The following is a 26,792-nucleotide window of genomic DNA, read 5'->3' as shown; positions in this document are numbered from 1 at the left end:
AGATGTAGCAATACCAAGCGACTGCAACATCAGGAAAAAGGAGCACGAGAAACTAGAGAAATACCAGGGCCTCAGGGAGGAACTGGAGAGGACCTGGAAGGTGAAGACCACAGTGGTGCCTGTGGTCATCGGGGCCCTCGGGGCAGTCACCCCCAAACTGGACCAATGGCTACAACAGATCCCAGGAACAACATCAGACATCTCAGTCCAGAAATGTGCAGTCCTTGGCACAGCCAAGATACTGCGCAGAACCCTCAAGCTCCCAGGCCTCTGGTAGAGGACCCGAGCTCAGAGGATAAGAACCACCCGCGGTGGGTGAGAAGGGAATTTATTGAATTTATTTATATATATATATATATATTTATATATATATATATATATATATATATATATATATATATATTTTTTTTTTTTTTTTTTTTTTAATAGAAATATCACACGCTGTGAGACATTACAAAAAGTTCCTATCAAGAATATTTAGACTGAAAGATTTTTTTTTAAGTTTCAATGAATGGGTCATATGACTACAGACAATGCGAGCGATTGACGCCTACGTCACAGTTACAACCATATTGTGAGTGACTTTTAGACATGTTGATCAAGACGAAATGAAAAAATAAAAACAGTGCATAGAGTCTAAAATCTAAAACTTAATTATGCAAATATTTTGCTTATGTGGAATCGTCTTCTATATCAAAGTTAAAAAAAATACATTAGGATCTATGCATAATATGAGGAATATAATGCATAGAGTGAACAAGAACGCACTTAAAAGTCGGTTATAGATGCTTGTTTTAGTATATGATAATGAAAATAATACATTACTCCTATTTCTTATTATTATATATACATTAGTATTAATTACTAATTATTAAGAAAAAACATTTAGTAAGCTTAATTATCAAAATAACATTTATATTAGTTTTCTATTGAATAAACAGCTAACATCGTGAGTTTCACAACCTATTCCTTAGATATTATTTTTCTATCAGCAATAATAGTGCACAACTTCCGTTATCATATAAGTAAATAGTTAACATTTAGAAAACTATTTTTGAAAAGTTCACACAGCTTTAATACTAGTTTTGATCAAATGAAATCCTAAAAGCAGTTTATTATGACTACTGACTATCATAACTTAATTTAAGCTGTAGTTTGGTGCATTTACAGAGGTAACCGTAAGACTTTATTTGAAGCACATGTTCATTTTGTTTTGAGTTACATATTGCGTTTGATACCCAAAATGCACCAGTAGTGACGCCAGTGAAAACAAGCTATTCAGAAATCATTTAAAATGTAAAATGTTCCATCAGAATCAGTTGAAACTTCATCGTTTCCATCATAGCTTGTCCTGGTTTCCAATGTGCCACTCACAATATGGCGGACACGTACCGTAGTTAGTTCCCCACACACAGTCACGTGTGGGGAACTACACACGTGACTCTTCGTGAGCACTAGCTTGCTAGTGAGACACCAACTTACCTTGCAGCAACAGAAGAACAGGAAACATTTGTTGTTGTTTTCAGGATGAAATGCAGGCAGCAGCGATGGATCCCGCCGATGAGCCCCCGGCCATGCTGTGGGGAATGGACCCGATCTTCTCCGCCTTTGCTCGGCTGTTTGTCAGGGACATCCTGCAGATGACAGAGTCCATACAGGTTCCAGGTGACAACAACCTTCAGGGCAGCTGCAGTTTGTTTTGAGCCTGTTCTTGAAGAAGTTCTTGATGATCGCATTCAGACTGAATAACTTTGAATTGTTTTTGTAAACGAGTGAATTTTGTTTCTGTTTACTGTCTGTAGGCATTTATTTCTACAATTTGCATCCGATCTACAAAGTGGATGTTCTTGGAATAGTGGTTTACAAAAGGGAGAGAGACGACTTCTTCTGTTATGGAGGTACTGATAAAACATCTTAATATTTTCCAGTCATATATTTTGTAGCATATTCTCTCTACTAATGCAGCCATACTGTCATTGTTTGCATAGTGGATGATGGTACTGGAGTTATAAACTGTCTGTGCTGGAAAAGTAACCTATTGAAAGAAGAAGAGGATCCCAGTAAATGTAGGTCTCAATGAGTTTAAATATCAAAAGTATTGACACTCGAATTTTTATCCAATGTAATTTAGCCACTTTATTTAGAGATTCCTCCTAAAAACAGATAGTTTTATTAAAGTTTACAGAAATAGTTTTTGTTTGTATCATGTAAGCTGGGACGAAACACAGTGATGCCGCCGAAGGTGGGTTCGATCCGGTCGCAGAGCTTAGAAAACTCCGACAGAAACAACGCAAACGTTGCCACCTGGAGATCGGAGAGCTGATCCGGGTTCGAGGGCCTGTGAAGACGTCGAGGCAACAGAGAGAAATCATGGCTTCCACCTACTGTGAGTCTGCTCTTTAGACCAAACATGCTTTTTAATATTCATTTTATTTCATTAAAATTAAGAATCACCTCATATAATCTCACTCACTCATTAAATGTTTAAATGCACATTTGAATGATAAGTTTAATGAACAAAGAACCATAAATCATGTGACTCATACAGTAATAGTCTTCAGTCAGACATTTGTTTCCTGATTGCTACCAGAGATCTTTCTTGCCTACAGCATCACCGTCCCAGCGACTCTTTTTGAACACCCGGACAATAGGAGTTACAACAGCATTTAATTTACATGTGGGATAAATACATTGTGTTTGAAATGAATTGAAGTCCTTCTCTAGCATCCAACTCAAAATCCAACATGGCTGCCTCTCATTGTCTTCTATCGCTCTCAGTTTTTACCGTAGGTCATTTACACACACAGGTGAAAGCATCTTATTTCAAGCCATTTATTGCAGAAAGATCAATTTGTTTTGCAGACAATAATTAGCCTGGGTCTTTATGGGACACTACAAAAAACAAGTGGTGCTGATTTTCAGACGCGGCTGGAATATGGCGTGTCTAGTTCCTTCTGATTGGAAGCCACCTTTTGTAAAAATGATCTCTGTGTTGGCTTAATCTGAGTTTTTTTTTAGAAGAGCTGTGAAGGTTTCTGATATAAACAAATGACATTTGATTTTGCTTGAGGAGTGGCTGCAGTGCTAGAGCATGCTTGTGTCTGTACGTTTTGGCAGATAAGGTGGACGACCCAGTGATGGCGGTCCAGATAGCCTGGATGATGGAGGTCCCTCAGCTCTACAGGCTGTTTTACGACAAGCGCTTCCAGCTCGACGTAGCAGGGTACAAAGATCCATCTGTGAGAGCAGATTAGAACCTCAGAGCCCTGAAGACATCTAGATTACAAAACCTCTGAACATGATTCTGTGGGAGGGGCAGTGGGTGGCCATCAGCAAATCATTCACAAAAACTGATATTCTTCCGTTAGCTTGTCCTCCTGTAAACATGAAAACGTTTTATTGCTTGCAGAGACTCAGCAGAAACTTCTCTTAGCAAAGCAACAAACGTCATTAAGGACTTCCTGAAGCAGAGGTTGGTGGCTAAGTTCAGACCGTACGACGTCCAGGATCTGCTGCAGCCTCTGATCTCCAGCCGACTCCAAGCTCAGGTGAGGAAGACTGGAAAGGGAATAGTTTCCATTTCAAGCACCGTTTACTCCATAGACAGAATAACACTAAAAATGTGTAAATATAAGTATTGGTATTTACCAAAGAGGATTAAGGCTATTAATAAAAAAGATTTCTGACTTTAGCGTAGATGGGCATCTGGGAGCAAACTGCTTCAATGACAGAGATGTGAGAGGAGCTATCCTTCTGGAGGTACATGCCAGATTTAAGTGATTTTTTTACGTGAGTGATTAAAGTCAGAAATCTGAGTAAAAAGTCAGAATCTTGAAATTAAAGTCAAAGTTTTGAGATTAAAGTCAAAATTCTGGGACTAAAATTAGAATCTGAGAAAAAAAATACAATCCTGAGATTAAAGTCAAAATTCTGAGGTCAAAGTTGAACAAAAGGTCAGAATTCCAAGATTAACATCAAAGTTCTGAGAAACATTAGAATAGAGAGACTAAAGTCAGAAATCTGAGAAAAAAAGTCAGAACTTTTTCTTTTTCAGCAGCCATAATCCTCTTCTGTATATGTCTCATTAAATAATTATAATATCAAAAACTAAAGTTTCTTTAATATTTTTGCTAATTTCATTTTTCTGTCTAAAACTTCCATCAATAATCTGATGTTCTGCAGAATCAGTTCCTCTTAAAGTTATTGTTATATTCAGCCTTTTATGTCCTCCACAGATATTCTTAATCTGCATATAAAGCATAAGCATCATGGCTCAGTATCTGTGTGCAGGAGGCTGTTGCTGGTCCGTCTGGCTGCCAGCAGCTCAACCAGCTCCTGAAGGAGGTTCTGCAGGTCCTGCAGGACGAAGGCACCGTGTACCGCAAGGTCAAGTCCCAGGATGAAGTGTATCATGTAAGAACGCAGTGGAACCGGTCCTTCAGTAGGGTTACTGTTTCCTGGATGTTTGAAGAGTTTTCTCCTCACCAGGTGACCATACAAGACAAAGATCTGCTCATAGCGGTCAAAGATATCATCAGGGAGGATTCAAAGAGAGAAAAGTGTGAGTAGACTTCAACCTGTTCTTGATTAAATCCTTCTATTTGCTGGTTTTACTGGATGTTTTGTTGATTGTGTGTGTGTGTGTGTGTGTGTGTGTGTGTGTGTGTGTGTGTGTGCGGGTGTGTGTGTGTGTGTTGGTGTATATTGACCGTCCTGTCTCTGCACACAGACGCGGAGAAGGGTTGCCACATCTTGCACATCCTGTCTGCGGTCAGGCAGCGCTACAGCCTCAATGTGAGCAAGGCGGCCCTGGAGCTCGTCCTGCAGACGCTGGAGTGTGACAGCGACATCGTCAGCACCAGTGACAGCCACTACATCGCCTTCTGACCGCCGCGGCCTGGAACTCAAACTCAACGTGTCATCAACACTCCTCAGTTTATCACGACTGGTTTAGATGGTTTAAAGATAAATAAAGGATAAACAGATGGCAGGATCAGCTTGTTCTGACGGCCTGAGGCTGAAAAACTCTCCTGGGTTTCTGTTGAGCCCCATTTCTTTGGAACTATCAGCAGTATGAGCAGCCTTTCTTTAGAATGATTATTTAATCCTCACGTCCCTTTTGGAAAATAAAAAACAGCTGCCAAGAAACACAAATCTATCTCAGAGGCACCCATCCTCTTCCTCCTCTTGTCCATCTGTTCCCTCCTTTTTAAGCTGTCACAGGGAAACGACATGAACATAGAAGCTTATTGTCGCTACATCAACCCGATGCGCCGGCAGCTTGATGAACCACCTGCAGCAGCAGCTGTCTCTCCCAGTAGTCATTTACTGTCTGACATTAACACCTCCTCACATCGCTGTGGAGGAAATTTTGATTTTTTTTATAACTCTGCTTCTCTTTGTTGAGGTTTGTAAATATTCAGTTATTAAAAAATAACCTCATTTATCCCGTTAGGTGTTATTATCTGAGTGTCTGCAGAGTGTTGCTGTGGGCAGGGAGGATCTCCAGTAGCAGCCAGGTTTTCATTGAATGTAAAAGTGCCTCTGACTGAAGATTATTGCGACGTTTTTTTGCCAAAATAATTTTTTATCAAGAATGACTTATGCCATTATTTTGGGAAGGTGTCAGTATTCAGGTATTTACACTTATGAATCTAGAATTTGCCATGTAGATCAATAATTTCAAAAGAAAAAAATCGGAGGACTTTTGTTTTTATAAACTATACATTTTATGTTTATCTTAAATATATTTTGTTTTCACATTTTTCCATACAAATAAAATACATTGCCACGATATTAATGGACTTTCGACCTAAACCTGGATAAGTGTGTTGCATTTTTCCTCCGCTGGGGGTCAGTGTTGGGTCGTCAGCTGTCGCCTCCACGCAGAGCGGCCGCCTCTGATTGGCCGCCTGTGAAACATCTGTATTCAGTTCCAGTGGTTCGTGTCTCCGGCCAGAAAGCTGCAGCTGACTGAGGGCTCGGTGGTCAGACAGCGTGGCTTCCAGCGGTAACAGCCGGTAACATGCAGCTGGCTCCCGGGCGCGTCGCGTCGCTGCGGGTCGGTCCGGATGTTTGGATCAAGCTGTTTCGGGCTCTCTGACGCTGACAGGAGAACTTCTGGGGCCCAAAAGGAAGACGAATGAATGAGTCAGGATTACGCAGCAGCCCGGTCACAATCAGTGTCTCTCTGAGAGGGTTTTTCTTCCCGAGATCGAGCCGTCCTCCCCGCTGCTGGGAGCCGGGTCCGCCGCTGAGGATCCAGGTCTGCAGACGGAGGGTTTTTTCTGAGCGACGCTGCAGACACAAAGGAGCTCTCCTCTCTGTTTTTCCTGTTTTTAAGGTGACAGCTTTCCCTCTGCGCGCCCACCAGCCGCCCAGACTGTCTGAGAGACCTGAAATATTGGACTATTGATAAGTTTCAATCAGATTTCCTGTCGTTGCGTCGGGAAGCTGCCGGGTTGGACCGAGGAATGTTGTGATTTATTTATTTTTATTCTAAGGAGGAAGCAGATCCATCCGGAGCGTTTTAATGCAAAGCCTGTGCAGGATCAAGATGCAGTTCCGGACGGTGCTGGACGTGAAAGTTGTGGACGTGGAGAAGAGGCGGAATCCGTCCAAGCACTACGTGAGTTCTCCTCATCTCCCAGTAATATTAACATTCTGGTCCAGTTGGATATGAGGCGTCGGGATTGGTCTCTGGCCTGTCCGCGGGCGCAGCGTGGCACCTAAACGCACCATTTAGTCCGCAGCTGAGGGGGGATGAGGCTGCAGGCCAGGATGTGCTGCAGCTGCACACCTGCTCATAAATAAGAAAGCAGCCAGACTCTGAGCAGTTGAAGCTCTCTGCTGCTCCAGCTGACAGGTGAACACCTTCCTGCGTCCTGTCATGGCTGCAGCTCATTATCTCCATCACCACTGAGACTGCTGAAGGGCTGCAGGCTCTCTGCTTGTTTATTCACTTATCAAGTCTGAATTGTTTGTGTTTTTGAAACGACTTAAAGCTAAATATCTCGAAACATCTAACTAAACTATAATAATTTTAGAAGAAATCTGAAGGGTGCCACCTGGTGTCCAAAAATCCTCCCACTTTCCGCTGTTGGGAAGCCATGTTGAAAGTTCCTTCACTGGTGTCCAATTAGCACAAAGCAGGTTGTAGCCTGGATACACCAGAACCTGCTCAGTTGTCTGAATGGTTGCTATGGTGATTCCTGTGTATTATCAGGAGCCCACAGCATCACTTTTTTCATGCCTTGGTTACCAGTTACCAATATCAAGGTGTCCTGGGGGTGAAAGATGTACGGTCTTCCAGTCCTACAGGGTTTTAATGCGATGACAGAAGGTGCATGAGTGACCGGAGAAAAAAATCCAGTGGATTCAAAGATCACCATACTTCCTCTACCGTGCTTGACTATCAGTATGATGCTGTGTTCATTTTACCAGAAATAACCAGGAGAACATCTTCCAAAAGGTTTTGTTGGTCCTTCAAATATCTTCTTAAAGATCTCAGGGAATCATCAGGATGTTTTTTCTTTCTTTTTGCAAAAATAAAAGACATGCCCTTATATTTCTTTCAGCAGTGGTTTTGGTCCTAATAGATACAAATTTTGCCCAGTATTTAGTTGATGAATATTGAACACTGATGTTAATAGAAACAAGTGAAGCCCACGGGTCTTTAGATGATATTTTGAATTCCTCTTGATATAAATAGATTTATATAAATAGATTTTGTGACTAATAGATGAGAGACTTTGTTTCTCATCTGTTCTTGAATTTTCTTTAGACTAGCCTGGCCATAATGTCCCTTCAATGCTCTTTCTGGGATTTCTCCCATTGAGATACATTTCACAGGATGAACTTCAGCCAAACCAGTCAGAGAACAAAAGAAGTTGTGATGAATGATGATTCTAACTTTCTGGCTGTTTCAGAATTGTAGTCTGGCTCCTGGTTGTAGTTTGGCAATTGCAGCGAAGGATGTAAACAAAGGTGTTCAGTTTGTGTTGGTCATGGTTTTAAATATGGAGCAATTTAGTTTTTTGCATCGGGAAATGGTTCCTTACAGAGTACACAATTTACAGTTAGCTTTGTAGCGCAGCTTCCTTTACGATCGAGCTGGTGCATTAGACATGTCACGGCCAAACATTAGCGATTGGTTCAAATCAGAGCCAATCATTTCAAAGTCCACGCCTAAAGAAAGCAATAGCTGAGTGACCAGATCCTCCAGACGAAGCAAAGCGTATAACAAGGCCTGTAACACAAACCAGACAAAAACAAAATGTTCTTCAAAGTGCAACGTTCTGCTGCAGTGCAGAAAAAATTCAATGATTCAAGGAATCTGAAATAGGAACAAACCAAATCCGGAGAGTCGTGATTTCTGACTTTTCAGAGAAATATCTTGATCAACCGTCATTCATTTATCTGCAGCTACTAGAACCTCATAGATAAGGATTACTTTTAAAAACCTTTATAAAGCTGTGCAATACAGTGAAGACGTGAATTTCTGTGAGATGGATCCAGATCTTTGTTGGAAGAAACTGCAGCCAGGCTCTGTGTTTGAACGGGTTGCATCATCATTTCCACTTATTTGATAGCAGCAATAATGCAGAAAAGTCCAGCAGAGATTTTAGAGCAACATGATGTTCAAGACCACACCATCTCCAGGGAGATCCATGCATTTTCCAGCAAGTCAGTGGAAAAAACATTTTCCAAAGCCACAGGTGAGGAAGAGGAGAGGAGGACTACTCTACTGCAGTCCTGAACTGCCTCCAGTGAGGAATGTGGAGAATTTAAAAACTAAAAGTGAAGTGTCACCTCCATGCTGTTGGACACCTTAAGGCATGTTTGCAGGAGGAATGGGATAAAACAAAACCTGAAACTCTTCTCAGCTCAGTGAGGAAACACTGCTGGGGAAAAACGATCTGAACTATGCAATCTGGGAAAAACTCATCAGTAGCAATTTTTTTTGGAATATGGAAAAAAGCTGATGAGAGAAAACAAGACAGATCTGGGCCTCATATTGCGGTTTGGATTTCCTCTCCACAAAGCATCTGGAACTGATTAAAGCTCATCATCCAGAGTTGAAGGTCTGGCCTTCCTGCTTCCTGATCGGTCCCTGACAGAAAATGTTGGACAATTTAGAAACCAGAAATGGAGCGCTTACTTTTACACACCCTGATACGTTTCTGCAGAAAGAATGGGAGCGATTAACACCTGAAATTCTTCATCACTTGATCACGCCGGTTTAAGGCGTTGTTACTTTAACCGTTTTTTCCCCAGCCAGTCCAGGATTCGTCTTCATTTGCAGTTCCTTCCCGTTTTTTGGTACAAGCCAGGCATTGCGCTCAAGCGATTTGATTGGCAGCAAACTGCATTTGTTGATTGGTCCATTGGTTCAACAACATCTCAACCCATCTGTCGCTGTACAATTACTGAGATGGCGAGCTGCAAGTCGATCATTCAGTGGTCAAACATGAAGTCCGAAGCTTTTTATCAGTTGTGGTGGAAGAGCATCAACTGGACAAGACAAACAAATATTTTGGAGAAACTGGCTGCCCACAGGCACACGCACAAAATAACATCATCAGAGTGTCAAATCATGATGAAGTGGGAAAAAAACTTCAGTGTTCCAGCTTTTTACTAAATGTATTTACAGGAACTAAATAATGAAATAATTATGAAAACCAGGATATACTTGGTATGTACTGCCTACTTTAAAATTAAGGCATAATAAGAATCACAGGATTGCTCAAAGTGTAACTAGACAAATGTTGAAATATTTCAGTAAAGTGGGCGGAGCGAAGCTACACGGAGGGGCGTGGCCAAGTGTGGGGCTGAGCGGAGAGGGAAAGTGAGGCTGTGGCTGTTGCTAAGTTTTGCACTTTCCAGACCTCACTAATGAAAAACCAACCAATGGCGTTGATGAAGCTGTATCACTGCAACTAATAGGGAAATCCAGCTGCCTAAGAACCGTTCCACCTAAGGAGGCCAGCAGTGAGACGGGTTTAGGCAAAATAATACTGAACAACAGAAAAATTACATGAAATGTCAAAATCACATAGAAACATAAAGATAAAATCCAGAATATCCTATTAATACAGTTTATCAGCAAAAAAAGTTGATTTGGTTGTTAGTTGCTCTTTGTTTATTAAAGTTTCATATTTTTCTTCTTATTATTATCTGAGCCTTTTAAGAGGTTCTGTTCTGGAAAATCTTAAGTGTTTTATGACTATTTCTCCATCTCCCCTCCACAGTTTCTGTCATTCTGTGAGAATGTAGGTCACTTTCACCTTCTGAGACCTGATGCTGGGCTCCAGTGATTGTTATTGCCTTCCTGAACCAGCCACCCCCACCGGACCCCTCACCCCCCGTCCACTCATCAATAGCAGGCTTGTTGAAGTGTGTGTTGAGGCTCTGTGCTTCAAGGCTCCAGTTCAGATCCTGTTTCAGCCTCATAAACAAGTCATAATAAATGACCACAATGAAAGGAACACAATCTCCCTAATACTCAATTACAGCACTGCAGAGCCTCAGGCGTAATGATATGTGGACACAATTAGCATCTTGTTCTGCTCTGCATGCTGGAGTTCAGCTTGTTCCTCTTATGCAGAAGGAAACATATTATACAACATATCCCGGTTTTATTTTTCAGTTGAAAGCTGATGATGATGATGTGTTGGCAGCGTTTTTAAAGAAAGGACAGACTGAGTTGAGTGAAATTATTCTGATTCTTAGGTTTGTTTGCTGAATGAAAATGAAAAGTTTGACTTTTTTCCAGCTTATCAGTTCAGAATGCTGTTTGTTGTATTTTTCCAGTTTGAAATGCTTCAAATGATTTTAGTGAGTATCAGGTCTGGTTTGTGGTCAGGTCACTTTAGCACCTGGATTCTTTTCCTTTCCTTTCTTTATGAAGTGATGTTGCTGTAATCCTGCAAAATATGATCAGAGAGGCGGCAAATGAAGCTGGAAAAAACACACAGAAAAAATTATACACAAACAGAATGTGACTGGATGGATGGCGTAGATGGGTGGACAAATGAATGGATGAATGAACAGATGAATGGATGAATGAACAGATGAATGGATGAATGAACAGATGAAATGATGCATGTATCAAATAAATCGTTTAAATAAAACTAGAAAGGCTCTTTTCCTGTTCTCTAACTTCTGCTTGCTGCTCCGCTCCTTCTCAGAGCGATGGGACATAATAAACATTTTCTTCGTCTCTGTCAGTTCTCATATAGCTAACGGACAGCTGCATGTTTATGCATTTCTTTTGTCTTATTACTGTACTGTACACATTTGTGCAAAGTAAATGCGGTGAAGTAATTATAAGAGAATACACGTCTGCTTGTCCCTGATAAGAGCGTAATGTCCTGAGCACCCGCTTTTCAAGCACAGGAACATCTGAAAGCTGTTGCCATTGTGTTTTTTCCCAGAGAAACGACGACATTGTCCTAAATAATTCTTTATTTCTCTACAGTCTGTCGGGATGGAGGCAGAAACTAGTGCGCAACATAAAGCAAGTTCTGTTTTAGATTTGCCTTGTTAGAAACAGCAATAATTTGTTCAATTTTACATAGACATAGATTTTAATGGAAATTCTTATGATTTACAAAGAAAAGATAAAAGTACCTAAGCTTTAGTTATTTACAGACTCATAGGCATCGGCTGTTATGAAATTGTCTCGGTAACCTTGAGTAAATAAAGAGCTTTTTATTGCACTAACTGGATATGTTTTCCTTCATCCTATAAATGTGAAAACTCGCTCAGAGCTGATACGTTTCACTGTTTCTAGATGAAGTCACTAAAGAAGCTACTGCTGCCATTAACTCTGAACTTTTCTTTAACATAGAAGATACTTCAGTGCTTCTGCTTGTTTTGTGTATCTGCTCTGTCTCTGGCTTCACACTGAGCCAGGTTCTGGTTCTGCTGGTGGGTTTTTTCCTGTTAGAACGTAGTTTTCCTCTCCACTGTCGCCATATGCATGAGGATTGTTCTAAAGTCACTGACTCAACAAAACGGTGGTCTGCTGTCGCTACGTATTCATGCAGGAGGAATGAATACTGCCAATAGTGACTCAATAAGCAAGTTCCCACCTGTGTGTTTTAATCTCAGTATATGTCCAGATGTTTTGTGAGGTTCTGTTTGGGTTTCAGTTCCCTTTATTTATTGAAGGTCCAATTATAGACAAAAATATGCAATTTTTAACAAACATATAGAATCCAATCCAGTTCAAATTAATCAAATCCTAATTGTAATTATGCTGTTGCTTTCAGTGTTTATGTCTTACATGATTATGATTCTTGTACAGCAGTCAGGACGTTGTAGTACAAACCCAAATGGTTTAGATACTAAACCATTTGGGTTTAGAGTATCTTCTCAGAGTGTGGTTTGGGCTTGTAAGTCCCAGCAGATCAGACTCTGGCCTAGTTTCCTTTGCTACCCGGTCTCTGGAGACGTGGCTTGTTACTGTGAGAAGAAAAGAGAGGGAGGCAGGGGAACCGAGAGAAGGACACAATCCGTGGCAACCACTGATTCCCATTTGTAATGTTTGTGAAACCAGCTGGAAATGCTTATGCTGCTGGAAGAGAGAGAGAGAGAGAGGAGGGGCTGGAAGGATAAGATTCAGGATCTGGGGTCGTCGGACCGTAGGGAAAACTGGGCAGCAGAGTTGCAAACATGTGTCACACACTCACACTTTTCCAGGTTTGTGTGTGTGTGTTCAGGGGGAGGGGATGATAACAGAAAAAGTGAGATTGGACACGGTTATGTTTACTATAAGCTTCTGTTTTTCCTACAAGTCCCAGTCCCACAACATTTCATTTCCACCGGCTCCTGCGCTGCAACAAAGGCTCACGCTGCAGGAGGCTGTTGTTATTTGGCTCCATAAAACATCTCTTCAGAGAGCTGTTGCACACTCAAATATTTATTGGTCTGTATCAGACGCAGAGTGAAATCTGGGTGAAAAGGGAGCCTTTCTTCAGCCCTAACTGTTGGGATTTGTTGAAGGATTTTATTTGTGTCTTGCTGAGGTTTTACACCGTAACTCGTGCCTCTGCTGGTTTAAAACACATGTTGGAGCATTTTATCATGACTTCAGGCTCCTCTTAGAGTTGATTACGTCACCCTGAAGTGGTGAAGATGAGAGATGAAGCGTGTGTGGGCATCATGTGTGGCCTGACCTGCTGGCTCCAGCTTGGTTTTCATGACAAGATAATAAGGGAACATTTTTAACACTTTATTCTGTATTTTGAAAAAGACAAGAAAACAAAGAAAAGCAGGTTGAGAAACCTGCTTGCTGCTGAATTCATGTGATTATGAAGCAGAAAAAGCAGAACATGTTATCCAACTTCACATGTAGCAAACCCAGTTTAATTTATTAAGTTTATTTTGACCCCATTAGTGAAAATCAATTCAGTTCAAAGAGAAATTACATGTTGTAACTAAAACTGACAGACAACAGCCCTGCAACCTCTGCAAGGTATCTAAAGAAAAAGATACAATATGCAAATTATGGTTCATAATCTGCTTTTTGTGGCTTATTTGTGCTGAGAAATCAAAGCTTTGCATTTGCTTGGTGGTCAGACTTTGGTCTTATTGGACTGTGAGAGTAAACCGGAGTAACCAGAGAAAACTCCTGCCTGCACAAGGAGAACAAGTCTTAAAACCAGGTGGTTCAGTTCTGAACAGCCATGTTGGTTTCAAACATGTTTCCTGTTCAGTTTTACTTCATAAGAGTTTCTGGGAAAGTACCTCAAAGCTCAAACCAATCTGTGAAACATTATTGTATTTTATTGCCTTGCTAAACTCTTTAGCAAAGCTGAAACAACAAATGAGTCTATTACACAGTAGAGTATATTTAGCTCAGTAATGGTTCAGTGTGGAAAGACATGACTTGATCCAAAGAAAATCTTTTCCAATCTGACTTTTGTAGTTAGATCATTTGCGCTGACGGCGTCTGGAAGCAAGCTTTGGGTCTGTTTTTATAGGTTACTTCAAATATAGCAGTTTAGGCGGGGTTGGCTGCATTTAGTGGCTGGGCCCACATTCTGGGCCCCACCAAAGCTCTGTACTCTTTGCCTTCTTCTCTGGACATCTGCGAGGCTGGATGCTGGCTCTCCCCTGAAACTGTAAGTTTTTAAGCCTTTTCAGAGTCTAACTCAGGTATTTCTGGATCTGATGTCCGGAACTGCTGTAGTATCAGGAAACAAGCCAAGCTTTACATGTGAGATGATTTTTAATGGCTGTTTTAGAGGAGCGTAATGAAACAATCAGAGGTCCAATTTGTTCTGTCATAAGAATTCATGTTTCTCTCTTTGTGTCTGATCATGAAAGGGACTTTTGTTTTCAAGTCCCACTTCCTCAGTGGGAATAGCAGATGCACAAAGTTTCAATTTTTTATTTTTTTTGGTTTCCTATCTGGGACACACCAGACCCTGGAGCATTTCTTTGGATTCTGTTTTCTTCATTTGTGTTTTTCCTGTTTATAAGTTGCTTATTTTAACGTCTTTAAAGAGAAATTTAACTTGAAATCTTCACTGTCTGTCATCAAGGGTTTCTTTTAATGGTTTGATAGAGTTTGATAAGCTTTAAAGACCAACATTTCACCACACAAAAAAAGATATTAATAAAACACATCTCTAACTTTTTGACTCAGAATCTGTGCAGTTTAAACGTCGCTGGAAGGAAAAGCAGCTTTGAATTCTCTGTTGCGTTTTGTCATATTTATATTTCTGCCAGATGGATGAACATTTGTGAGTCGTTTCTGGGTTGAGTTCTGTGCATTTTATCTGCACTTGGTGCTCACGACTTGGCCTCTCTTCAGATCTGCGTCAGATCATCCTGCTTAATATGCAACACGCAATAAAAAATAAAACTCAGTTATCGATATTTAGTGCAGGATGAATCGTGAGCGGCAGCGCCCAGACAGAATTTACGGCCCGTGTGAAGTGGGCTGAGTTTATTTCTGGGTCTGGCAGGGCAGCAGGGGAGAGCTCGATATTTCGGGCCGGGCCAGCCCGAGCATGATGGCTGGCGGTTCTGTTTTCCACTGCGGTTGCCATCACATGCCCATCTGCTTCTGGAGTTTGGATCTTTGCTGCGAGTCCAGATCTTCCAGACGTCTCTAGCGCTTCATCTGAGCATCTGACGGGAATTAAACCCGTTTATGGGCATCAGCTTCACATTTATTACTGGGCTTCCACTGATTTATTTGGTCTGAACTTTTTTCAGAGTGGGAGGATTATCTAAGGACCATTTTTAAAATAAAAGTTTTGCAGGCATACACCAAGCATCTGGAATAGCCTTCCAAACGGCCTGACCCCAGCATTATCCAGAATATGTGGTTTATGGTATTACAGCAGTTTTCAATATAGATGAATTTACCTATTTGGATCCGACTTTAACCATAACAATTATGTCAAAAGTCCTTAAAATGCAACAGTTTCAAAGCCTCATAAATCAATATATAATCTTAAAAATTCACAAGAAATCTTAACAAAATCATTGCATCGTTCATAATTTTGATGCTCCTCCTTTAATACGTTTTGTTACTTTTAGATCAGATGAAATGACCAAAGCTGCATCCCAAAATGTAGAACTTCTTTTTTGAAAACCACCTTCGCTTTAGTTGCTCCAACTCATTGTAATAGTTTTAGTAAGATTATAACATGTACTAATTCTAACATATTTGCACATTTGGAAAGAAATGGTGATTAACTGAGCAGATTTGAACGTTTTACTGCTGGAGATAAAACAATAGTTTTACTAAGTGTTTGTTTGGTTTTAGTGAGATCCCATCCATCCATCCATCCATCCATCCATCCATCCATCCATCCATCCATCCATCCATCCATCCATCCATCCATCCATCCATCCATCCATCCATCCATCCATCCATCCATCCATCCATCCATCCATCCATCTTCTGCTTATCCGAGGTCGGGTCGCGGGGGTAGCAGCTTCAGAAGGGAGGCCCAGGCTTCCCTCTCCCCGGCCACTTCTTCCAGCTCTTCCGTGGGAATCCCGAGGCGTTCATCATCATTTATTGAACATTATGTAATTAATTAACCTATTCATAATCTGTTAAATTATAATTGATTACCATCGAACTGTCCAGTACTGCAGGTGGAAAAAGCATTTTTTTATTACAACCTGGTACTATGCCTCTCTCCTTTCAGAAAGTTAATGACATGTTGAACATTGTCTCTCAGTAAAAGAAAATAAAAGGTAAATGGTCAATGTCTGCAGGAAACCCATCAATTTAAATGAACTCTACCAGTTCTGCTAAAAAAACGAAGCAAGTAAATCATCACAAAGATTGAACTCTGCACTGTGTACTGACCACTGAATGTAGCACGGTGGTGGCAGCATCAACCTGTGGGTATGTTTGCCTGCCAGAGGGGCTAGTGGTACAGAAAGTTTGTAATTTAATGATAAAACTGACTGCCTTACCTTGTTGTCAGTAGGATGCTAAATAAACTAACCTTCCTTCACAAACTTCCTCTCTGAGGAATCTGACAGTTCCCAGTCTGCAGACGTCTCCTCATAACTGGATCGTTATTATGTCTGTAAAACGAGTCTCACCTTGTTAATATACAGACGCCACAAAGAAACGTATTGTCTTTGCTTACTGAGGCTGTTCATGAAATTATTACCTGGCAGTACCCCAGTAGCACATTTCCACGGTAATAAACGGCGGCAGTAATCGCTGTGGTGACTCCCCGCCGTGCTGAGAACCAGTCTGACAGTGGAATGTGACTATTGCAGCTTCCTGATGCCAGGAGTTGTTCTTGCAGGGAAACATGCTGCGGTGGCTCGTTGCCAGCAGCAGCTCAAACCCCCATCCAACAGCAACCAGGCCTTTTTTTAACCTGCAGCGCTTTTGTTTCCGGCTGTTGCCCTTCTTACGTCAACGTCAGGGTCTTCTACCCGATCTCATTCGTCTCGCTCTGCTTAGGAGGCTGTTGGCAGGTGCAGAGGGTTGGAGTGATGGAGCGCGATCAGTCAGACGGAGGCGGCCGGCTGGAAAAGGAAGCAGGAGTTCTGACGGGGAAACACACTGGCTTCAGCTGATGGGAGGATGTTATTTAAGAGAAGGTTATCTGCTCAGGCTGATGCTTTTATTATGAAAAGTAAATCATAATACCATCTTACCATCTTGCTCATTCTTGATGCTTCAGCTGTATTTTGTCTAAAAACTTCCAGAGGAAATCTTGGCTGCCATACAGTATAGCTAATCCATCAAACTTTCCAGCTGGTAGCCCAGTCACTCCCTTCATGATTGATAAAATAAAAGAAGAACCTGATGAGTAATGTAAAAAAACTCTTGTCTTACTGGTTGCTATGGTGATTCCTATATTTGCTGGGTAGCTCTTGGGCAGCACAAATAAGCGGATGTCCGAATGTAGGGTCTGCAGACCTCTATGTTATAAGGAAAGTGTCAGTTAAGAAGATACTAAGCCTTTTATTTGTTTTATTTGCAAAATAAATTAAACATCCTGCCAGCTGGTGGAAGGATGGGTGAAATTTGATTACAGTTAGAAAGTGTCAAAACTCTCAAGTTTTTTGTAAAGGTTTTTTATAAATCTCCAAAGAACCAGAACCATAGCGTTCACAGGGACCAAACACAATGACTTCTGTTTTCTGTTCTATTAAATTAGGAAAGTTTAAGTGTTACCATCCTCCAAACAATCTAATTAAACCCCTGCAGGAGTCATGGGTTTATGATTAAATGGCACATAAATCTGTGAGTCATCTGCATAAGAATGAAATGAGATGCCAGGTTTTTTAAAGATGTAGCCCAAAGATTAGGATAAGGACTGGATCAAGAGTAGACCCCTGGGGGACCCCACTTTGAAGTGAAGTTTATGAGGAAGATGTTTATGAGGAAGATGTATCCAAGATGGCAGAAAGGCTGAAAATAAACCTTTCCAGTGCAGTGAGACAAAGACACTATGATCACTGAGGGCTAATATTCATAATATGGCAGAATTAGTAAAAACCATGGAAGGTATCAAAATGCAAATTCAGTCAAATAAACGGCAAAGTTCTCTGCCCTGTTTGCCTTTAAATTATATTTCTAATAAAATATATATATATATACACACACACACACACACACACATATATATATATATATATATATATATATATATATATATATATATATATATATATATATATATATATATATATATATATATATATATATATATATATATATGTATATCTTAGCTGCAGAGCTCATAGGTTTCTTTTAACAAAATCTTACTTTATTAATCTAAGGGAAATATTTACACTTTATTAACTGTTAACAAAATACATATCTCATTATTTGTGACAGGTAGATTTTTTTCTTTTACGGATCTTTGCTAACTACTGAATTATCACCAAACCACTAAGAATTTTCAGTATTTCAGTTTGGCTGTGGGTTTTTCTATCCAGTAATCAAACAGCAGCAGTTTTAAATTAAACATCAGTTTAATAAGCGGCGCTGGAATCGCTCTCAGGATCCCCGTCGGCATCAAAGCGGCTGTGCAGAACTCCAGATTCTATTTCATCCCTACTGACCGCCAGAGGCGGTGCTTCAAGCACTGAATGATCATTCTTGCGCATGCGCAGGTCGAGTACTAATGACAACAAAGTCACCTGTGACCTGCCGGGGACCCACGTGACTCTATATAGTCACGTGGCACCCGGCAATCAATCCCTTTTGTTCTTCTCGCGCGCAGGTGTGTTGAGGACAGGTGTGTGGTCGTGTGAAGCCGGTTGCTTCTGTGTATACCACTAATTTCCTAGCTGCTTGTTGCTGGTAGCCCCGTGACCGGGTTTGGTCGGAGCTGCGGGTAAGTCTCGCCCTCCAGGGGCTGCACAAGCTGCTTTCACCTTACCAGATCCGCGGTGACTGGTAAGTTTTTGTTCTTTTCTCAGCAGTAGTTTACTGTTCGCTTTGATTTGCCTCTTTTGTGGCTCTTTTGTCTCACAGTAGCGTTTCTGCTCGCGCTGAGTTTTCAGTTTGTTTATCTACACTCACCAGTAGCGTTTCTGCTCGCGTTGAGTTCTTCTACAGTTGTTTATCTACACTCCCCAGTAGCGTTTTCTGCTCGGGCTGAGTCCATTTTACTTTGCTGTTGTTTATCTGACTCACCAGTGGCGTCTCTGCTCGTGCTGAGTTCATCTTTGGTTGATTATCGATTTGCTAGTGGCGTTCTGCTCATGCTGAGTTTGGAACCTCTACGGGGGGTTTTCTGCAACGGAGTCGCCGGTAGCGTTTTCTGCTCGTGTTGACTTCTGTTGGTGGCAGGCTAATCACGCCTTTCAGCGGTATGATGCTGGATAATTTATGCTGCTCGTCCTGTCTGGCTCCACTTCAGCCCGACGACGGACATGACTTGTGTCCCTCCTGCCTCGGTGTGGAACATCTCCGGGAGGCGCTGTCAGATAACGCTTGCCCCAACTGTTGCGTCATGCCCCGGTCAGTCAGACTGGATCGGTTGGCTGCGCTGGAGCAGCCTACCGACTGGGCGGGCGCTGCGCCGCGTACTCATTTGCCGATGGGGAAAGCGATGTGCAAACGGTCTACTGTGGCTGCACCTTCGGTACCGACAAAACGAGCCAGACGGACCGATGCAGGGCGGTTGTCCACGAGAGTGGATCATCTCACTACTGAACTGGCCCAAATGAAAGCCCTCCTCCAGTCCTTTCAGACTGCTGATGATCGCGGCCCGGCTCTCCCTTCCGAGCAGGATGAAATGTCAGTCAACGCCGATGATGCTGTTTCTGTGGCGGCCTCTGGCACCCATTTCTGTGAGGACCTGCCGGAGCTGGGCTCCGGGGCCTCTGGGTCGGACTCCATTGCCTCCCAGGAGGATACGGCGGAATCTGTGACATCCGCTATTAGAACGGCTCTTGCCCGTTTACAGATTAGTGTTCCTCAGGCCCAGCCTACGGCTTCCAGCGCCTTCTTTAAGCGCAGTAGGTCAGAGACTGCCTTTATGGTTCCTCCCTCGGCGGAGTACGTGCGGGAACTCCATGCTTGCTGGTCAGACACCAAGGCGCTTTCGCGTCTGACGACGGATGGCAGGGTCCTGGCAGCTATGCTGGAGGCCCCCAAGGTTGGCTTGGGGCAGATGCCAGCGGTGGAACCGGGCATTGCCTCTCTTATTATCCCACCTGATGAGGCTTTGCGGTCCAATGCCCGTTGTCCGCGTCCTCAGTGCCGTATTACCGATGACCTTCTCTGCAAGGCCTATGACTCTGGGGCCCGCATGGGCCGGATTGGGAACTCTCTATCCCATCTTATGCTGGCCCTGTCTTCCTCCTTGGAATCTGTTCCACTGGATCATGCCACGCAAGGCCTGGTTGATGCATCTCTGCAGGCCTTTGCTCTTATGTCGAGGGAACTTGGACGCACACTATCCACACTGGTTCACGCTCGCCGCCAAGTCTGGTTGGCGCAGTCACCACTTACTGAGCCTTGTAGGAGGACCCTCCGGGCCCTGCCTGTGGTTCCGGGGGAACTTTTTGGTTCTGCGGCACTGGACGCCTTGGACCGTACAGCTCAGGCTTCTAGAACGAGGCAACAGCTGGCAGGGCTTCACAGACGTGATCGCCAGCCAGTCAGCACCTGGGCGGCTGCGGGTCCTTCACGGAGGTCCTCAGGGCCTTCTCCTTCTTCCACTGAGCCCCAGGGGCTGGTACCAGGTCAGAGATCGGTCCAGAGACCTGCTCCAGATCGGAGAAACAGGGCTCGAGACCAAGCTGGGACGAGGTCCTTTCATCCCTTTCGAGCCGCGCAGTCTGGCCGACGTCCTCCCGGGCCTTCGAAGGGCCGGGGGGCCCGCAGATGATGCCTTAGGGCCGGCGGTCGGTTATTTTTCCCCGGGTCAGCTCAGCTTCTGGGCTGCCCACACCCCGGACTTGTGGGTGTTGTCCACCCTGTCCCGGGGGTACCGTCTTCAATTCCGCCGCCGGCCACCTATCCCTGGCCGGGTCAGGATGACTGCGATCTGCGACCCGGTGAAGGCACAGGCACTGAACCAAGAAATCTGCACCTTGCTGGCCAAGGGTGCTATAGTGCCTGTGGACCCCCTGCTGGATCCAGGGGGCTTTTATTCCATGTATTTTCTGGTTCCGAAGAAGACCGGGGGCCTGCGTCCAGTCTTGGACCTCAGAGGCCTGAATGTGTACTTGAAGGTCATGCCCTTTCATATGCTGACCACCAAGGAAGTGTGGCAGGCGATTTCCCCAGGCGATTGGTTCACTTCCGTAGATCTCAGGGATGCTTATTTTCACATCCCAATCGCTCCGCCCCATTGGCGGTTTCTTCGTTTTGCTTTTCAGGGGAGGCATTTCCAGTTCAGGGTCCTCCCGTTCGGACTTTCACTGTCTCCCAGGGTGTTCACCCGATGTGTTGCGGCGGCCCTCTCTCCTCTGCAGGCACAAGGATTGAGGATCCTCCCATATCTGGACGACTGGCTCATTTGTGCCGCGACACAGGACCAGGCGGTTCGGGATACTCGGTTAGTGCTCCATCATGTGGGATGCTTGGGCTTGCAGGTGAACATGGAGAAAAGCACTCTGACTCCCTCACAGGAGACTGTCTTCCTGGGCATTGCCATGGATTCCATCTCAATGGCTGCTTGCCCGTCACCCCAGCGGGTGGACAGTATATTGAGCATGCTCCCGGAATTCGGGCGCGGCATGGCACCGCCTCTTGTGCGGTATCTTCGACTTTTGGGCATGCTCACAGCTGCGTCTGCCGTAGTGCCCTTGGGGCTGCTGTCATTGCGGCCCCTCCAGATGTGGTTGAACAGCTTGAATCTGGATCCCGCACGGTACACTCATCGTCTCCGCAGACTTCGGGTGGGGCCTCAGTGTCTTCAGTCTCTGTCCCAATGGAGGGTGAGGTTGTTTATGACCACAGGGGTCCCGCTCGGTTCCCTCCCGTGTCGTCGGGAAGTTGTGTTTACGGATGCATCCTCCACGGGCTGGGGTGCGACTTGGCGGGGTCAAATGGCACAGGGGACATGGTCCCGGCGGCTGAGCAGGGAACACATCAATGTCCTAGAGTTACAGGCTGTCTTTCTGGCTCTTCAGAGCTTTCTTCCAGGCTTGCAGGGGAAGCATGTGCTGGTGAGGTCAGACAACACCACAGTGGTTTTTCACATCAACCACCAGGGGGGAACCAGGTCAAGGAAACTGTTGTGCTTGACTCGACGGCTTCTGACCTGGGCAGCTCCATGCATAGCCAGCCTCAGAGCAGCCTACATACCAGGGCCGGAGAATGTGCCAGCAGATTTTCTATCCCGTCGGAAGCCGCTTCCAGGGGAGTGGAAGCTTCACCAAGAGGTAGTGGAGCGCATCTGGACGGTCTTTGGCAGGGCGGCCGTGGACCTCTTTGCCTCAAGGGACGCATTTCACTGTCCCCTTTGGTTCTCATTGGACAACACCAGCCCTCTGGGCCGCGATGCCCTGGCACACGACTGGCCCCGGGCCCTCCTTTATGCCTTTCCGCCATTCGGCCTCCTTTTTCAGACTCTCCTCAGGGTGCGTCAGGAGGGGCACAGGGTTCTGCTGGTGGCCCCCTACTGGCCAGCGAGGACTTGGTTTCCTCTACTGTGCGAGCTCAGCTCCGGCTCGCCAATGCGTCTCCCCTCCAGGAGAGATCTTCTTTCCCAGGTGGGGGGTCAGATTTTGCACCCCGAACCGGACCGGCTCCAGCTCTGGATTTGGCCCCTGCAGGGCCGGGGTCCACCTTCTCAAGATACCCTGGGTCCATAGGGCATACGATGGCTAATGCATGGGCACCGTCCACGCGAGCTGTCTATGCTAACAAGTGGACGGTCTTTGCGACCTGGTGCCGTGATAGGGGGCAGGACCCGGTGCAGTGTTCAGTTTCGGACATCCTGACCTTCCTGCAGGCATTGCTGGATCAAGGACGGTCTCCATCTACCTTAAAGGTGTATGTGGCTGCCATTTCCTGTTGGCATGTTGGGCTGAATGGTTTTTCTGTGGGCCGAGACAAAGAGGTTGTACTGTTTTTAAGGGGTGCTCGGCGTTTGCACCCACCCAACCGCCCTGTGGCACCGGCCTGGGACCTTTCTCTTGTGCTTGAGGCTCTTCGGTCCCTCCCATTTGAGCCCCTGGCATCGGCAGACCTCAAATGGCTCTCACTAAAGACGGCGTTCCTTTTAGCTATGGTTTCTGCTAAACGTGTGGGGGAATTACAGGCTCTCTCGATAGCCGAGCCCTGCTGCCGGTGGACTCCTGATGGCTCGGGTGTTACACTGTGGTCTGACGTTGCATTTATTCCTAAGGTATCACTGGCGGCTGGCAGTACCCAGCCGCTCCATCTTGCTCGGCTTGACACCGGGAGCCCCTCTGAACCACTGTGTCCTGTTCGTGCCCTTGAGACGTATATCGATGCCACGGCATCCTTCCGAAAGACTAATAGCCTTTTTGTTTGCTACGCTGGCTCACGGAAAGGGCAGGCACTTTCCAAGCAGCGACTTGCACACTGGGTTGTGGATTTGATCTCCAAGGCTTATGCCTTGCAGGACCGGCCACGGCCGGCGGGAGTGAAGTGCCACTCTACACGGGGCATGTCGACGTCGTTTGCTGCCATGACTGGGGTGCCATTGGATGTTATATGCCGTGCGGCCTCCTGGAAATCACCTAGTACCTTTACTCGGTTCTACAGGGTGAATGTGGCTGCGCCCCATCCGCTTCAAGGAATTTTGGAGCAGCATGCCTCTACATCACATTAGGTGGGTGGTGTAGTCGCTGTTCCTTGTTGCTGATTCCTCGTGACCTTGTTGATATGAGTCATCCAGTGCTTGAAGCACCGCCTCTGGCGGTCAGTAGGGATGAAATAGAACGAAAGTTACTACCGTAACTACGGTTCTATGAATCCCGGATGACCGCCAGAGTGCTTGGTCCCTCGGAATCTCTGCTTTCGCGAGAAGATTGAGGGATTGATTGCCGGGTGCCACGTGACTATATAGAGTCACGTGGGTCCCCGGCAGGTCACAGGTGACTTTGTTGTCATTAGTACTCGACCTGCGCATGCGCAAGAATGATCATTCAGTGCTTGAAGCACCGCCTCTGGCGGTCATCCGGGATTCATAGAACCGTAGTTACGGTAGTAACTTTCGTTTTAATTTATAGAAGTCACCGCTTCCTTCCTCAGTTATTTCTTCTGTAAGTGACTGTGCTGCTACATGCAGATCATTATCTATTCATATGAGCCAATTTTCTGTCAGTCAGGCACATTTCAGATGCTCTTTCTTTAAAACTAGAGCTATGCTGTTGCACTTGCTTTGACAAGTGAGACTCATTATTTCTTGGCTTGTATTTGATGAGCAGATGAAGTTAAAGACCTTTTTCAAATATTCCCACTGCAGCTACAGCTCTTATTAGAGCTAAAACCATCTAGATCTCTGACATATTTCAACATTTGCAGGTATCAATTACTATGTTACCAGATTTCCTGTTATTCCAATAATTTGCCAGCAGAAAGTTGCAGCTTAATGTTCTGTGAAAGCTTAAGTGTTTTTGTACATCCCAGTGTGAGAGTGTGAGCTCCCACCTGCTCTTAATGCCTCTGCTGAAAGTGTCCTGGCCCTGGGCTCTGCTACCTGGTTATCTATGTTTTATTAGATTAGAGATGATGGTGGCATCACTTACCTCCTCTTGACAGATAAATGGACTGTATCCCATCTTATCAGGCCTCTCAGGGCTGCTGCAGTTTTTCAGCCAAGGCTGAGCGGGGACGGCAGGTCAGTGTTGTGTTTCACTGTGGAGGCAGTGGCCTTCAAAAATATGGAGTTATGAATTTACAAGGATGTGATGTAAATAAAATCTCTTTCCACATGTTAGGGCATGTAGAAAAGAGATACAGGATCAAAATGTACATACAGACTCAAATCTATACATAAAAAATTCATACTGTATTTAGTCAAATTAAGTCAAACGTCCAGATTGACCACTTTCTTTTGGAAGTCCTCTGGTATTTCTCTGGCTGGATATTTGAAAACTTTTCTTGGTAGAGTGGGTAGAGTTCACTTAAAATTGTTGGTTTCCAATCGTTGACTGGGTTGTTAACAGTAGTTTTTAAATTTTCAGTAGAGTTGGGGTCCGTAGTTACAAACTCTTTGTTTTGCTGTTTTATTCATTCCAAAGCAGGACATGAGTTTGAGCTCAGAGGAACAATGTCCAAGTTTCAACATCCAGTGAAAAAATACAGAGATCTGCTGAGTTTGGTTGAATTTCCAGGATCATGGAATCACAAAGAACTTCAGGGACTGATTATGGAATCAATACTGGAACACTTTTTAGTATTTAACTTCAGTATCTAGCTATTATATAGGACGTATCATCATAGAAATCAGTCTATAATACAAACCAAGAGGAAACAAATCCCATTCCTAATATTTTATGTTGAGATTAGAGTTTTCTGTGAGAACAGGCTGTGCATTTATCCATAGGACTCTGCAACACGTTAACCGTAGTTTATTGTTAATTTACTAATCCCAACTTCGGATTGGAATCTGTGATATTTTGATAGATTCAGGGACATTTCTAAAATCTTTTCACTCAGAAAATGTCTGTTTGGTTGGAAGCTGGAGCTTTGCTGCTTTACCTGCATTCATGCTAATGTTTTTGTCACAGATGCAACGATTAACGAAACTATGGAGCCCTCTGGGAGACATGGGGGAAAACATTTTCTGTTGCGTTACCTTGCAGTCTGCTTACTGCAATATTTACTGGGACAAGCGAAGGAGAGATTTTGTTTACAGTCACAAGTTAAAATGTCAAACATATACACATAAAAAGAGCCTCAGTGAAAATGTGTTTATTATTAAACTGTGGTGCAAAAAATGAATGAAAATCGATTTATTCACTGCATGTTTATGTCTGTTGGTGTAAGATTGAGATGGAACTGCACGTGATAACGTCCCTTTAAACCATTTAAACCAACATGATAGAGACACAATTAAAACTGTCAGATGACCTGTGACCTATTACTCCATGATAATAACTCCAAATAGTCCAAATAGTTTGGATATATTTCTTTCTTTCTTTCCTACTTACGGAAAGTTTCTGTTTATATCGCAGGTTTGTGGTGCATTTCTATCCAAAGAAAAAGATATAAAACTTCAGGTATTTCACAACGAGATATTAAGATACATGGAAAAACCTCAAGAAAGTCTTAAATAATACCAGAAAGTATGATGGCCACTGTAAGAAAGGCTTACAGTATTCATTTGTTCCGCATCAATTGATTAGTACATTATTGCGAGAGAATGCAAAAGAAAAAAAAAATCCCCCATGTTCCCTAGAGAGCTCCATACGACCTGGGATTCAGAAAAATCAGTTTTTCTCATGAACAAAGAAAATGAGTTTACATTTGTAAAACATGAGAAATAAAATGCACTTTAATGACCCATTTCCAGATGTGATACTAAGTTTGGAGCTCCATGTTTTATCTTGGGAATGCCAGTAGAAATAAGCACAAACGAATGTTGTGCCTATTTTAAATCTGTGAATCACTGACGTCCTGCTGTTGCTCTCTTCTCTCGGCAGGTGTATGTCATCAATGTCACCTACTCTGACAACACGTCTCACATCATCTACCGAAGATACAGCAAATTCTTCGACCTGCAGGTAATCCCAATGTTTGCTGTTCCATGGAGGTCGTGACCTCGATTTCTTTGCTTCTCGTCGTGTTGTTTGGATTCTTGTGACTGCCTCGTCGCCTCGATGAATCAGAGTTAGCATCTGGTCAGGGC

The 26,792-nt window shown here is 43.8% G+C and overlaps 2 protein-coding genes across 5 annotated transcripts in view; both read left to right on the top strand.

Annotated features, from left to right (window-relative positions):
• Positions 1 to 1,440: 1,440 nt before the first annotated feature.
• Positions 1,441 to 5,817, top strand: stn1 (STN1, CST complex subunit). The gene is made up of 9 exons (XM_023334353.1): positions 1,441 to 1,665; positions 1,803 to 1,898; positions 1,989 to 2,066; positions 2,213 to 2,386; positions 3,118 to 3,223; positions 3,410 to 3,548; positions 4,291 to 4,413; positions 4,489 to 4,561; positions 4,730 to 5,817. Exons 1-9 carry the CDS (start codon positions 1,533 to 1,535, stop codon positions 4,885 to 4,887), a joined length of 1,080 nt encoding a protein of 359 aa, XP_023190121.1. The 5' UTR covers positions 1,441 to 1,532; the 3' UTR covers positions 4,888 to 5,817.
• A 30-nt stretch (positions 5,818 to 5,847) lies between these two features.
• LOC102227927 (SH3 and PX domain-containing protein 2A) overlaps positions 5,848 to 26,792 on the top strand; it is a 94,907-nt gene continuing 73,962 nt past the window's right edge. For all 4 annotated transcript variants that reach the window (XM_023334352.1, XM_023334351.1, XM_014476178.2 and 1 more), the window contains exons 1-2: positions 5,848 to 6,628; positions 26,587 to 26,667. In XM_023334352.1, coding sequence (XP_023190120.1) covers positions 6,533 to 6,628; positions 26,587 to 26,667 — 177 coding nt within the window. In that variant the 5' untranslated portion in view covers positions 5,848 to 6,532. The remainder of the gene's footprint in view (positions 6,629 to 26,586; positions 26,668 to 26,792) is intronic.

The sequence above is a fragment of the Xiphophorus maculatus genome, chromosome 5, assembly GCF_002775205.1.
Source record: "Xiphophorus maculatus strain JP 163 A chromosome 5, X_maculatus-5.0-male, whole genome shotgun sequence".
Taxonomy (NCBI): Eukaryota; Metazoa; Chordata; class Actinopteri; order Cyprinodontiformes; family Poeciliidae; genus Xiphophorus; species Xiphophorus maculatus.
Note: the sequence above shows the minus strand (reverse complement) of the source record. Positions and strands in the feature narration are given on the sequence as shown.